The sequence below is a fragment of the Corythoichthys intestinalis genome, chromosome 16 (assembly GCF_030265065.1).
Source record: "Corythoichthys intestinalis isolate RoL2023-P3 chromosome 16, ASM3026506v1, whole genome shotgun sequence".
Classification (NCBI taxonomy): Eukaryota; Metazoa; Chordata; class Actinopteri; order Syngnathiformes; family Syngnathidae; genus Corythoichthys; species Corythoichthys intestinalis.
Window position 1 is genome coordinate 6,713,094 of NC_080410.1, and position 13,233 is coordinate 6,726,326.

At 37.1% G+C, this 13,233-nt stretch overlaps 1 protein-coding gene across 2 annotated transcripts in view; it reads left to right on the plus strand.

Moving 5' to 3' along the window:
- The window catches only part of LOC130931975 (vesicle-fusing ATPase), an 89,833-nt gene that overhangs the window by 57,395 nt on the left and 19,205 nt on the right, over positions 1 to 13,233 (plus strand). For both annotated transcript variants that reach the window (XM_057861265.1, XM_057861266.1), the window contains exons 8-12: positions 4,193 to 4,348; positions 6,681 to 6,880; positions 6,989 to 7,154; positions 9,466 to 9,540; positions 10,013 to 10,200. In XM_057861265.1, the coding sequence (XP_057717248.1) occupies positions 4,193 to 4,348; positions 6,681 to 6,880; positions 6,989 to 7,154; positions 9,466 to 9,540; positions 10,013 to 10,200 (785 nt within the window). The remainder of the gene's footprint in view (positions 1 to 4,192; positions 4,349 to 6,680; positions 6,881 to 6,988; positions 7,155 to 9,465; positions 9,541 to 10,012; positions 10,201 to 13,233) is intronic.

Consider the following 13,233-nt stretch of genomic DNA (forward strand, 5'->3'; position numbering starts at 1 on the left):
CTACTTCAGTTGTGTGTAATGAATCTAAAATATATGAAAGTCTTATGTTTATCAGTACATTACAGAAAATAATTAACTTTATCACAATATGCTAATTTTTTGAGAAGGAGCAGTGTATTTGTAAACGCTAGTTTTACAATTGGAATGGTAAGGTGACAACTGAAAACCATGTAAATTGTTACGCAGAAGTGAACTTTCCCATGTTGTAGGGAAAAGTTTCAAGTTTGTGTTAGCATTTACCATTGAAATGCAAAATGATTTGAGTTTTTTTTTTCCACAACTGTTTTTCTAGAGAACATCAATTTCCTTGAATCAATTACCTGTGGTAATACATTAAACAATAATAACTCATTACCCTTTATTAAAAAAAATACATTAAACAATAATAACTCATTACCCTTTATTAAAAAAAAAAAAATTTTTTTATTGAACAATTCCTGAAATTGGCGTCATGGTTCACTGTATACAACTAACATTTTTTATATCAGTGGGCTATGATGATTGGTTGTGCAACAATCGGTCCAAATAGTGCTATCGTATGTATAGTTTCTCCAACGAAGAATTTAATAAAGACAAGCATTTTTCAATGTCATTTTTGTTTAAAAATAATTCACATTATGAAGGCAGCACGGTTGGACAGTAACACGTTCAAAACGTTTTTTGTTTTTTTTTTAACAACTTTTTTTTCGGTATCGACAGATTCTCAAAATTAGGCGTCTCGGACTTGGATACAAAAATATGCGATTGGGGCATCCCTATTATTTTTATTATATATTATTATATTATGATGATACATTTTTTAAATGGATAATTAACTATAGTCAGAAGGCTGTTTTGAGATGATGGCAGTCAGGGACCAGAAGCAGACGCCCTGGAATTATTATCTGGGCAAAAATCAGCCAACTGAGGAGGAAATTTAGGAAGAACTGACTATAATGGAGTGATTATGGAATGATTATGCATATGATTATGGAATAGAATAGGATTACTTGCACTAGATTCTTAGGGTGTAACGGTACATGTATTCGTATTGAACCTTTTCGGTATTTGGTGCTCGGTTCAGAACGGAGGCGTACCGAACGAGTTTCTGACGTAATGTAACCCTTACTTTTCGAGGCTGTGAGTCGATCGGGTTACAGTTTCTTTGTGTAGATTATATCTACTCCGTCTTCTCTACTATAATGAGGACCAACACGGTAGGACAGTAAGAAACGTCAATGGCGCGACAATGTGGCCGCAGCTAGGACGCAATGAAACGTGGGCGTTAAAGTCAATCAGCCAATGCACACCAGTCGCCGTGCGGCCGCGTATTAGACACATCGCAGAAGCGGCTCAACGCGATGCACGCGAAAAGAACGGCAGAGTTTTTTATTTGACGCGAGACGCGGCCCTCCTGCGCCAATACTACTAGCTAGCAGACCGGGCAGACCGGAAGTCACTCGTGTAAAAATACGGTGGATCCGGTCAATTTTCAAACTAATATGCAATCACAACCCACTTTTTGAGTCCATCAGATCTCTTGAGTGGTAGATCGGGGCACAGTTGACTTGTCTTTGTTGATTTACAGTTGTCTTCTCTGCTATAATAATAACCAACACGGCCCGTGTTCAATACAAAACGCTCCTACCACAACAAAACCAGTAGGAACTACCGTAATTTCCCGAATATAAGGCGCACCCGTGTATAATGCGCACCCCAAATTTACTTGTAAAATCTAGGGAAAATTATTGTACCCGTTTATAACGCGCACCCTAATTTTAGCACCAATAAATAGAAGAATACAAGAAAACAGAGCTTGTGTACAGATACAGAGATGTCATTTTACTGACTGGTGAAACACAGCTCAAGCATAGCACATTGGTAGTTCAAAACATTAACGTGAACTGACAATATTTACGGTAATAATATGATTTGACAACTTCTCCAACTTACCAGAATCTAGGAGAAAACAAAACAGATGTGACTTTTCTTATAAAGGCTGCTGTATAACTTGCTCGTTTCCTCATGATGAATAAATGTTTCTTCCATGGATTGATACGGTAAAATGAAAGTGAGAACGTAAGTCGGAAATCCGTGAGAGCTCAAAGCTGTCAGCACGACAGTAACAAAAAGAACTATTGTTATTTGGGTTTGAGTTTCCCGAGGGACCGATATAGTTGACGGACACAGGAAGTGTGTGTCCTTACATTTGTTATGGTCCGAATTGCGGAGCTGCAATAAACGTCGACTCAAATGAGTTCAAGAAACAAAATTCTGTGCTTTATGAAGAGTGAAAAAAGCAGAATTTAACACAGACGAAATCATTCGGCCGATTAGAGTGAAGTATTACCGAAACAAAACGGTGACGTCACATACCGTAATGGTCGGCAACGGGTGGCCGCATACGTTTCTTCAACACAACGTGGCCGTGTCAATGAAAAAAAAATCGGTTTATATATATATGTAATACATATATATTTCTGTCTCCATCCATGTACCCGTTTATAATGCGCACCATGAGTTTACCAGTTGATTTTGGGGGGAAAAAGTGTGCGTTATATTCGGGAAATTACAGTAATAGTCACATAGGAACTAAAGTTATACAACATAAAATATACAATATAAATGAATACTACATCACATTTGTAAAATACAAACATAATAAAATAAATAATAGCCCATTTAAATAAAATAAATTTAAATGAGCTAAAACACCTGTAATATAAAAGGAACAATAGACAGATCCTGCTTACACAATTAAATTTATTAATTTCTGTGTGGTGCTTTAACTTGAGAAAATCCACCAATAAAGCTTTTGAAAACCGTTCATAAGAAAAAAAAAATAATTGAGGCATTTCATTTGTAGAATACATGTTAAAATCTTTGTCATTGGGATTGCTTTTCCCTTTAGCACAGGACTTCCTTTTTCTTCTTTCATTCAGAAAGCGAGCTGACAAATACGTGGGGTCTGAAAGGCAAATTGTTGTTGGATTATTATCTTTAAATACCCGCTACTTTTTGAGCTGAATTCTAGCTTTGGCTAAGCTACTGTTCCTATTGTTGAAAGCACAAAAGTGTGTAATAAACAACTTGCACATTTATATTTTGCATTTTGTTCGAAAATGAACCGAACCGTGACCTCAAAACCGAGGTATGTACCGAACCGAGATTTTTGTGTACCGTTACACCCCTACTAGATTCATGTTTTTGCACTGTTTTGCTGCACTTTTCTTTAAAACTACCTTAAAAATGTTATTCATGTTATACAAGCAAATTGTTCTTTTTCATGATTATTGGCATCAATAACTACGTGCTGACCTGAGCCAGTGGTTTTGATAGTGGCGCCAGTGAACTTCAAAAGTAAAAAAATAGTAGATTAACTCAAAAGCTGCCATTGATGGCGATAGACGTCTAATTCATTTGGCTTGATTGTCTACTCATGACAAACTATTTTAAATTCACAGCAGAAGATGAAGAGGCACATGCCTGGACATCTATCATCGTCAGTGGCACAGAAAGAGTTAATATAGTAGTAGAAAACATTTAGTTTATAATGAAGTACAGGCAGTATTAGTTCCAAGCTAGGTACCAAATCAATTGTCTCCAGGAGATGGCAGTAGTTTACCAATATATGATGTTAAAACTTCATTTCAGTGAATGTGTCGTCTGAAAGTTAACATAAAAATTAGGGTTGAGGTGCATTAATTATGATTATTTAATGACAAAAGATTTAACAACTTAAAAAAAAAAAAAAAAAAAAAAAAAAAAACACATTTCCGATTAAATTATCACATTTCATATATATGCATATTGTTTTATTGTTGTTTTTTTTTCTACTGTTTTGTATTGAAATGCAAATAATTGCATCCTAAAACCTGTTCAAAATTTTTTTTTTAAATGTAGCTTTTTAGGGATATATATCACAACACAATTACAATGTGATTAATCAAGACATTAATTAATTACAAAGCCTCAAATTTATTTAATTAATTTCATCATGCTCTATGACATGTACAAATAGCATTCTATATTCAGACAATACAGCTGACTTTGACTTTAACTTGAACGTTGTCCATTTTTTAAAATTGAGTCCCACCACTAATAAAAATATATCCCATTTTTTTAAAGACAGTTTAATTCCCTCACTGTTTATTGGTTCATTATGTGTTTTTATGTATTTTTGTACAATTACTCACGCTTAGTTATTTTATAGGGAAGGCAAAGACCAAGGAAGCCCGTCAGACAATCATCAACCCGGACTGGAACTTTGAGAAAATGGGCATTGGAGGTTTGGATAAGGAATTCTCTGACATTTTCCGAAGAGCTTTTGCCTCGCGAGTCTTCCCTCCTGACATTGTGGAGCAGATGGGTGAGATATTAACTTTATTTTTTAATCGTATTGTAATGTTTATTCCGTTTTGGCATATTAATCTGTTATGTGCTCTTAACCTGGCATCTGTGTATGGCCACAATATTAACATTTGCTTTATAAGTACAAATCGACAGGAAGTGACTCATGGGTGCTTGACAACCAGCACAGCAAAGAATCCCCACACAGTTTCTCCATTAATTGCATTATGTAGTTTTTATTGTTTAATTACTCATTATTTTCATTTTTTAAAATAAATATAATCATAAATTAATCAAATGTTGATGAAAATATATATAAAAATGCACTCTGGTAATGACCCTCCAATAATACTATACACTATGCAGTTTTTAAAGAGTAAACAAAATTGCATTAAAAACAAATAACTTTTTTTGTTTTAAGTAACCCTTTAAAACACCTGAGCTCATTTTGTCCGAATTTGCATGCCTTTGAATATGCCTTTATATTTCAAAGAAAAAAATGTTCACAATGGCCTGGTTGGATCCCTTTTTTTTAGGACACCATAACTATGGTCGGAACAGGTTATATACCGTACACCTACAGTGCAAAATAGATTGCTTTTTTTTGCTCCCGATTCAATTCCAATTATTCCCGATAATTTTTCCCGATCATATACATTTTGGCAATGCATTAAGAAAAAAAATGAATAAAACTCGGACGAATATATACATTCAACATACAGTACATAAGTACTGTATTTGTTTATTATGAAAATAAATCCTCAAGATGGCATTTGCATTATTAACATTCTTTCTGTGAGAGGGATCCACAGATAGAAAGACTTGTAATTCTTAAAGGATAAATGTGACTTTGTATTGTACTTTGATTGTGACTAAATATTGCCATCTAGTATATTTGTTGAGCTCTCAGTAAATGGTATTGTAGCCATTTAACTGTTCTACCCAAATGCATGATGGGAAGTGCAACCATGACTGTGCGTAGTGGCACCAATTGATATATCTTCTCTGTGTTGGGAAATAACATAGGGTGTAAAGAAAAAGATCAACTACTACCTTTCTTTCCCACATAGTTTTCCCACGATATTTCTAATTGTTGAGAGAGGGATTTTAAGGCTTTAACCAATTAAAAAAAGGCTCTAAAGACTGCCAAAATTCACCCTACTCATTTTATGCTGCCTTTTAGCTCTATATATAGGTAAATCGGCACCATTATAGTTTGAACGCAGCAATGCGTGAGTGGGTTGTGCAGCGCATGCGTTAATTGCGTTAAATATTTTAACGTGATTAATTTTTTAAAAAACTAATTACCGCCGTTAACGCGATAAATTTGATAGCCCTACTTTAAGCCGAAACTAAAGACTCTGGATGAGTGTAAGACATTTTGTCTGTAACGTTAAATACAATTAGAAAACAATTTAATTAAAAAAAAAAATATATATATATATATATATATATATATATTAAAAAAAGGTATGTCCGATATTTTTTTGCCGATTCCGATACTTTGAAAACGACGTGATTGGATCCCGATCGATCGGGACATCTTTAATAAAAATGAATCATCAATAAAAGGCAAAATAAAAACGAATATAAATACAAAAATAAGAAATGAGAAATATGATACAAAAATTAAATATAAAATTAAATATAAATACAAAAATAAATATGGAAATCAATAGCTAATTAAATAAAAGTAGAAATAAAATGAATATATATACAAAAATAAGAAATTACATTAAAAATGTAAGAATAAATACAAAAATAACTGGAAATAAATACAAAAAAAATTGGTTGAAATAAATGTCAATCAATAAATAAAAGCACTTTGCCTTATATTTACTTATTTCATTGTCAGTGCCAACGTTCAAGTGGAAATGTTATTCAAATGAGGGGGCTGTCCTACATGTGTTGAACTATTCACCCATTGGTCGATCGACACGCTAGTGCAGCGATCCTCTCAATCGACTTTGCCTGCCGGTGAAGTTTTTTTTTTTTTTTCCTTTTTTTTTTTAAATTAATAAGAGAACATTTACTATTGTATTAACTCACTGCCTCCAACTGCGAAAAATAGACGTCCAATTTATTCCAACTGGGATGACTGATTGTGAATGCTAATGTTTGAGTTTCATTGACGGTGCTAGACATCCAATCCCTGGGTAGGAGAAATTATTTCAAAAGATTTGAAGTCTAGCACCGTCAATGGCAATCAATGAGTTAATGATAGCCTATAAAGGGTTAACCAGGATACACAAATGATCCTTCATGAGGCACAATCATATTTGTCTATGATTCTATAGCTATTTTTTTCTATATTTCTCAGAAATGAGTAACATTTGTTTTCCTTTATTCAGGCTGTAAGCACGTGAAGGGTATCTTGCTGTTTGGACCTCCAGGCTGTGGTAAAACCCTAATGGCAAGACAGATTGGCAAAATGCTTAATGCCCGTGAGCCAAAGATTGTCAACGGCCCCGAAATCCTCAACAAATATGTGGGCGAGTCCGAGGCCAACATTCGCAAGTTGTTCGCTGACGCAGAAGATGAGCAAAAGCGGGTGCGCGACTGGACATTTGTTATTTTTTCCATTTTACAAATTAGTTGTGCATATATTGTTAAAGTTGTGATTTAACATGACTGAAATTTTCTTCTCCGCCTTCGCTAGCTGGGAGCCAACAGCGGCCTTCATATCATCATTTTTGATGAGTTGGATGCCATTTGTAAGCAGAGGGGCACAGGGGCTAGCAGCACAGGTGTGCACGACACTGTGGTCAACCAGCTTCTATCCAAAATTGACGGCGTGGAGCAACTCAACAATATTCTGGTCATCGGTAAATGATGTAGTACTTTTTATGTATTGTAGCTATCAATTATTTAGGTAATGGATTACTCTATTGATTGGTTAGTTGGAAGAATTGAGTAATTGGGTTACAAACATTTAATGCATTGCAGAATACATTTTAGGAAATGTTAAACAAAGGAAAACATTTTACGCTTGCAATAACATTTATTTTGACTTGCCAAGATTCCACTTTCAAAAGCGCATTAAATACTAATACAAAATAAAATATGTGAGTGTTTCTTTAAATGATTTAGAGCAGCACTTTTTTCACAAGAGCAATAAATGCATTTAAAAATAAATAAAAATACTTGAGTTTAGCCTCAAACAGTATAAAAAACAATTACTACAGTGGTATTAAAAAGTATCTGAACCTTTTGGAAATTCAATTCAATTTGATAAAGTTTATTTATCCCTTGGCATCCAAACAATGACAGAAAGGGGAAAAATAAGTAAGTGAACCCTCCGCCTAAGGAGACTTAAAAAGCAATTGAAACCCATTTTTACCAAAAAATTTATGTCAGGTGTGTGCCCAATCACTGTGGTTTAAAGCTGTCCTGCCCACTATAAAACACACACCTGGTAAGAATTGTCTTGATGAGAAGCATTGTCTGATGTGCATCACGGCTCGGTCAAAACACATGTCTAAAGACATGTGATCAAGGATTGTTGATTTGTGTTAAAGCTAGGAAAGGATACAAAACCTCTAAAAGTCTGGAAGTTCATCATTCGACAGTCAGAGAAACTGTCAACAAATGGAGAAAGTTTGGCACTGTTGCTTCTCTCCCAAGGAGTGGCAGAGTACACAAGATGACGCCAAGAGTTCAGCGCAGCATACGCAGAGAGGTAAAAAAGTACCCTACAGTGTCTGCTAAAGACTTACAGAAATCAATTGCACAGTCCAATATTTATGTGCACACATCAACTATATGTAAAATTATGGCCAAGAATGATGTTCATCGGAGGACTCCACGGAGGAAGCCACTGCTGTCTTAAAAAAACATTGTTGCTCATTTAATTTTTTGCAAAAAGGCACTTGGACACTCCACAGACGTTTTGGCAAAATATTTTGTGGACTGATGAAACCAAAGTTGAATTGTTTGGGAGTAACACACAATTTCATATGTGGAGGAAAAATGGAACAGCTCACCAACATCAACACTTCATCCCCACTGTGAAACATGGTGGAGGAAGCATCATGATTTGGGGCTTTTTGGCTACCTCAGGGCCTGGACAACTTGCAATCATTAATGGAATAATTAATTCAAAAGCTTATCAGGATGTTTTGCATGTAAACCTGAGGCCGTCTGTCAGACAGTTGAAGCTAAAAAGAGGATGGATGATGCAACAGGACAATGATCCAAAACACAGACGTAAATCAACTTCAGATTGGTTTCAGAACAACAAAATACAGGTTCTGGAGTGGCCATGTCAAAGTCCAGACTTGAACCCCATTGAGATGCTGTGGCATGACCTAAAGACAGCGATTCATGCCAGACATCCCAGGAATCTGACTGAACTAGAGCAGTTTTGTAGAGAAGAATGAGCCAAGATTAGTCCTGATCGATGTGCCAGACTGATCTGCAGCTACAGGAAACGTCTGGTTGAAGTTATTGCTGCCTAAGGGGGGGGGGGGGGGGGCACAAAATATTAAATGTGATGGTTCGCTTACTTATTTTCCCCCTTCTGTCATTGTTTGCATACCATCCTCATTAAAATATGAAACCCTCTAAATGTTTGGGTGGTTTAGTTAAAACAGACACTGTTTTTTCATCTGTCTGATTTTGACAAAGACAGATCACATTTGATGGTGATTTTATGCAGAAATGTGAGAAATTCCAAAAGGTTCAGATACTTTTTCATACCACTGTAGCTATAGATTTTCGATAGATTTTTAAACTGCTTCGTTCGTCATAAACGTCAGTAATTTTACTGTATACTTAAGAATATTTACTGTGTACTATTATATCAAAATGTAGCCAGAATCATAGCCACCTTAACAGGTTGCGGTAGAGACCACCAGAGAAGTTCTTTGACTAACTACTTTGTGACAGTGGCGAGAGTACCGTAAATGTAATTTGTTACTTTCCTCGCCTGGCTTTGATTGCCAAATTCTTAATTTGATTAAAAGGTCAAAAGATTTTTATCATCGTCCACATTGTGATGTCCACCTTTTGCCCAAAGTCTATTGTTCAAACTTACCCGTAAACCAAATTTAAGATGAACAATAGATGAACAATTCTTCCTCATTCCATGATGATTCCTTTCCTCCACTCCATCGTGACTATTTCTGTTTCCACCAGGAATGACCAACAGGCCTGACCTGATCGATGATGCCCTCATGAGGCCTGGCAGGTTTGAAGTCAAAATGGAAATTGGTAAGTTTCGTACCTATGTGTTCTCTTTCTCGCCTGATCCTTCATTGCCAACATATTCTGGTGAACAGTGGGTGTGATGTACAGTTGAACATTTTGAACAAGAAAAAAAAATACACTGTCATTAAGAAGTAACATGGAAAACGTGTCAAACAAACCAAAGTGGTTTATCTGTGTAATCCAACCGTTTTTTTTTTTTTTTTTTTGCTGTGTTATCATTATCAACTCATTGGCTGCCGTTGACAGCGATGGACGTCCAATCCTTTTGATGCGGAGGGGCTACAATGTTCATTCGCTGCTAGCCCTCCCACTTCAAATGCATTGGACATCTACAAGCAATGAACTACATTAATGAGTTACAATTTAGATTAAAGCCCAAAAAAATGATATTGGTGCAAAAATAGTTTATTCTTAATATTTCTTATTGCCATTATCTTGTATAATCTTACCTGTCGTCTATGTGATTGTCTTCCAGGTCTTCCTGATGAGAAAGGCCGCGTTCAGATTCTCACTATTCACACAAACAAGATGCGAAACTTCAACTTATTGGCTCAAGATGTCAACATACCAGAACTAGCAGCCGAGACCAAGAACTACAGCGGCGCAGAGCTGGAGGGATTGGTCAGGGCCGCCCAGTCCACTGCAATGAACCGACACATCAAGGTTAGTCTGCCATTGTTTGTAACAAATGTTGCTTATTTGCTTGTTGAAATAATTTTTACTGTATTGTTTTACTGCATATACTAGTACAATATAATGTTTTAAAAATTGGCACCAGTGGTTTTAAATACTATATGATATAATATAATACAAATATTGTCCAATCAAAATTGGGAATTTTGGCTTTTCTCTCTTAGTTTTTTACCTTTTCAAGTAGGGATTATGATGATTTTAACTCTTACAAGGCAGTCATTTAACTCATTGGTTGTCATTGACGGTGCTAAACATCCAATCCATGTTGACGAGGAGGGTTGAACGCACATTCGTCATTCTCCCCTCCCAGTCAACATGGATTGGATGTCTAGCGTCGTTAACAACAGTAATGACATAATTCAATATTAAATATGTTTAAATATTTTAAAAACTACAATAATAATTACCGTATTTTCCGCACTATAAGGCGCACCTAAAAGCCTTCAATTTTCTCAAAAGAAAAGTGCGCCTTATAATCCGATGCGCTTTATACATGGATCAATATTAGCTAATCATGTCAAGACATTCACTTTAACGCAGTCTCATCTAGTGCAGTGTTTTTCAACCGGCGTGCCGCGGCACACTTGTGTGCCTTGAGAGATCGTCAGGTGTGCCGCGAGAAATTATCCAATATCGCATTTTTATTATATTTTTATACGTCGTCGGGCGTAGTTGCAGTCGGAAGGAAGGAGGAGGTAGAAAGTCACGGTCGTGTGCAGATGAGCGACGTTGCTCTTGTTGCGTTCAATAACTGCTCGAATTTCTAGCCATCAGCTACCTTGCTGTCTGTAATAATGTGGACCCTAGCACGTCTACTGTACATCATTTGATTAGACTCGTTGTTATGTCCCACTGACGGCTCGCTAAGGGCGTAACAAAAAACGAGCCACACAGGTTCACAACTGGCACAAATTTTTTTACACAGTCGAACTCGCAATGAACAATATATGCAAAATGTGGAAGAAGCACGGCTTCAGGGTAAGCCCAGGCTAAAACAACAAACAAAAGGAATCTACACTACAACCCCACCCGCTAACTAAACCCTGATCGTAAAAAGGAAAGAACAAAAAGACAGCCACTACCCTAGCTTCTTACACTAAACAAAACAGGAGGAAACGGGTTGAACAGACATGGCAGCTTACCCCTACTGCTTCAGTGCTCTTATTTACAGCGGTGAACAAAAACGATCCAATAATGGCAAAACACAAAAGACCTCACCGAAAAAACGGGAGTGTATCAAACTAGCGATCAAAGCACACGATAGTGAATGGCGAGCAAACAGCCGGCGAGGTGGACCGCAGCACGAATGCTGTCAAATGCGACCTCCCAGAGCATTGACACCGGCAGGTTTATGAAGCTTGGCGCCTTTTCGTCGTAGCCAATCAGCGGCGGCGACGTCGTCTGTACGTCCGGCGTCGATCAGCTTACATCACAGTGGGAGGGGAGGTCGCCAGCTGGCGGAGGTGGCGATCAGCTGACAAAAAACAATAATTAAACGGCCAGGGCCGTCACACTCATCAAGAGTCAATATTCACGAAAGTGTCCTTTCCATTTTATCCATATGTGACGACAGTCAATCCGCCCCGGGTGTTTTATTCAAACACATTGTCAAGGGCAGCAAGGTGGCTGACAGCTAGAAATTTGAGTAGTTCTTGAACACGACACGAGCAGCTATCCTAAACGTCATCCCCAAACAAAACACCCGTTGCTTCAAAACAAGTCGATTGACTATTTTGTTCGCCTTTGTTGTGAAAACACAGAGAAACGAGGAACTTTTTGGAGAAAAGCTACAAAAGTAAATGAGAAAGCCCCCAAAGCTAGTTACCTTGTTGCTGAACTTGTTGCTAAATCCAAAGTCCCACACTGTGGCAGAGACCTTAATACAGACATGTCCAAAATGCGGCCTGGGGGCCAAATGCGGCCCATGGTCAAATTTCATCCGGCCCCCAGCCTCTGTCATAAAATCAATAACGTCTGGCCCGCACACAGACTTAATAAATTGGTCAGCAGTACTGCTACCAGCATATGAAGTAGCTTACACACTAAATGCTGCTCCTCATTTACCCACTAAAAGGTAGCAGCACTCTAAGCAACATTATTCCATGTGACCCTTTACTCCCACTTTTCTAAAATGGTGACAACCAACAAAAAAAAGAAAGTTGAGCCGTTGAGGATGGCCGACGCTTCAAGGATAGGTGGAAATTGGACTATTTCTTCACTAAAATTCTTCACAACTGTGTCTGCCTCATTTGCAAAGAGACAGTCACTGTTTTTAAAGAGTTCAATGTGAGGCGATATTACCAAACAAGACACGCTGATATGTACGACAAGATTACAGGGACGATACGTAGCGAGAAATTTAAGCAACTTGAAGCTAGTTCAATTTTACAGCAGCAGTATTTCGCAAGAGCCCGAGAGCCTAAAGAGAACGCCACAAAGGGTAGTTGCGAGATTGTTGAAATTATTAATTAAAAAATAATAATAAAGCAAATTTGACACACAGAATGGCTTGCTAAAATTTGCTTAAATTTCTTGTTCTACGTAAAGGACGTCAGCCAAAGGTCGGCCCCCCACATTTTTACCACACCAAATCTGGCCCCCTTTGCAAAAAGTTGGGACACCCCTGTCTTAATACTACCTGCCTGCAAAGCTATTGTCAGCGAGCTGCTCGGCCCTGATGCGGTTAAAGACATTGCTAAAGTCCCCTCTTATAATTCTGAGCTTTTCAAGCCTAACTGCTATAAGAAATAAAAACAGAGACTGAGAGCTGTTGATGAAGATTCCTGCCAGGATATCAGCTTTGGGTTCATCTAAACAGGCTCAAGTTTCACACTGAGTTAGTATAAATATTGAGAAACTATTTTGTAAATAAATATACTGTACAGAAAGTCATTTTGGAACATTTTTGGTTTGTGGTGTGCCGCATGATTTTTTCCAATGGAAAAACATGCCGTGACTCAGAAAACGTTGAAAAACACTGATCTAGTGGATGCACAATGCAAC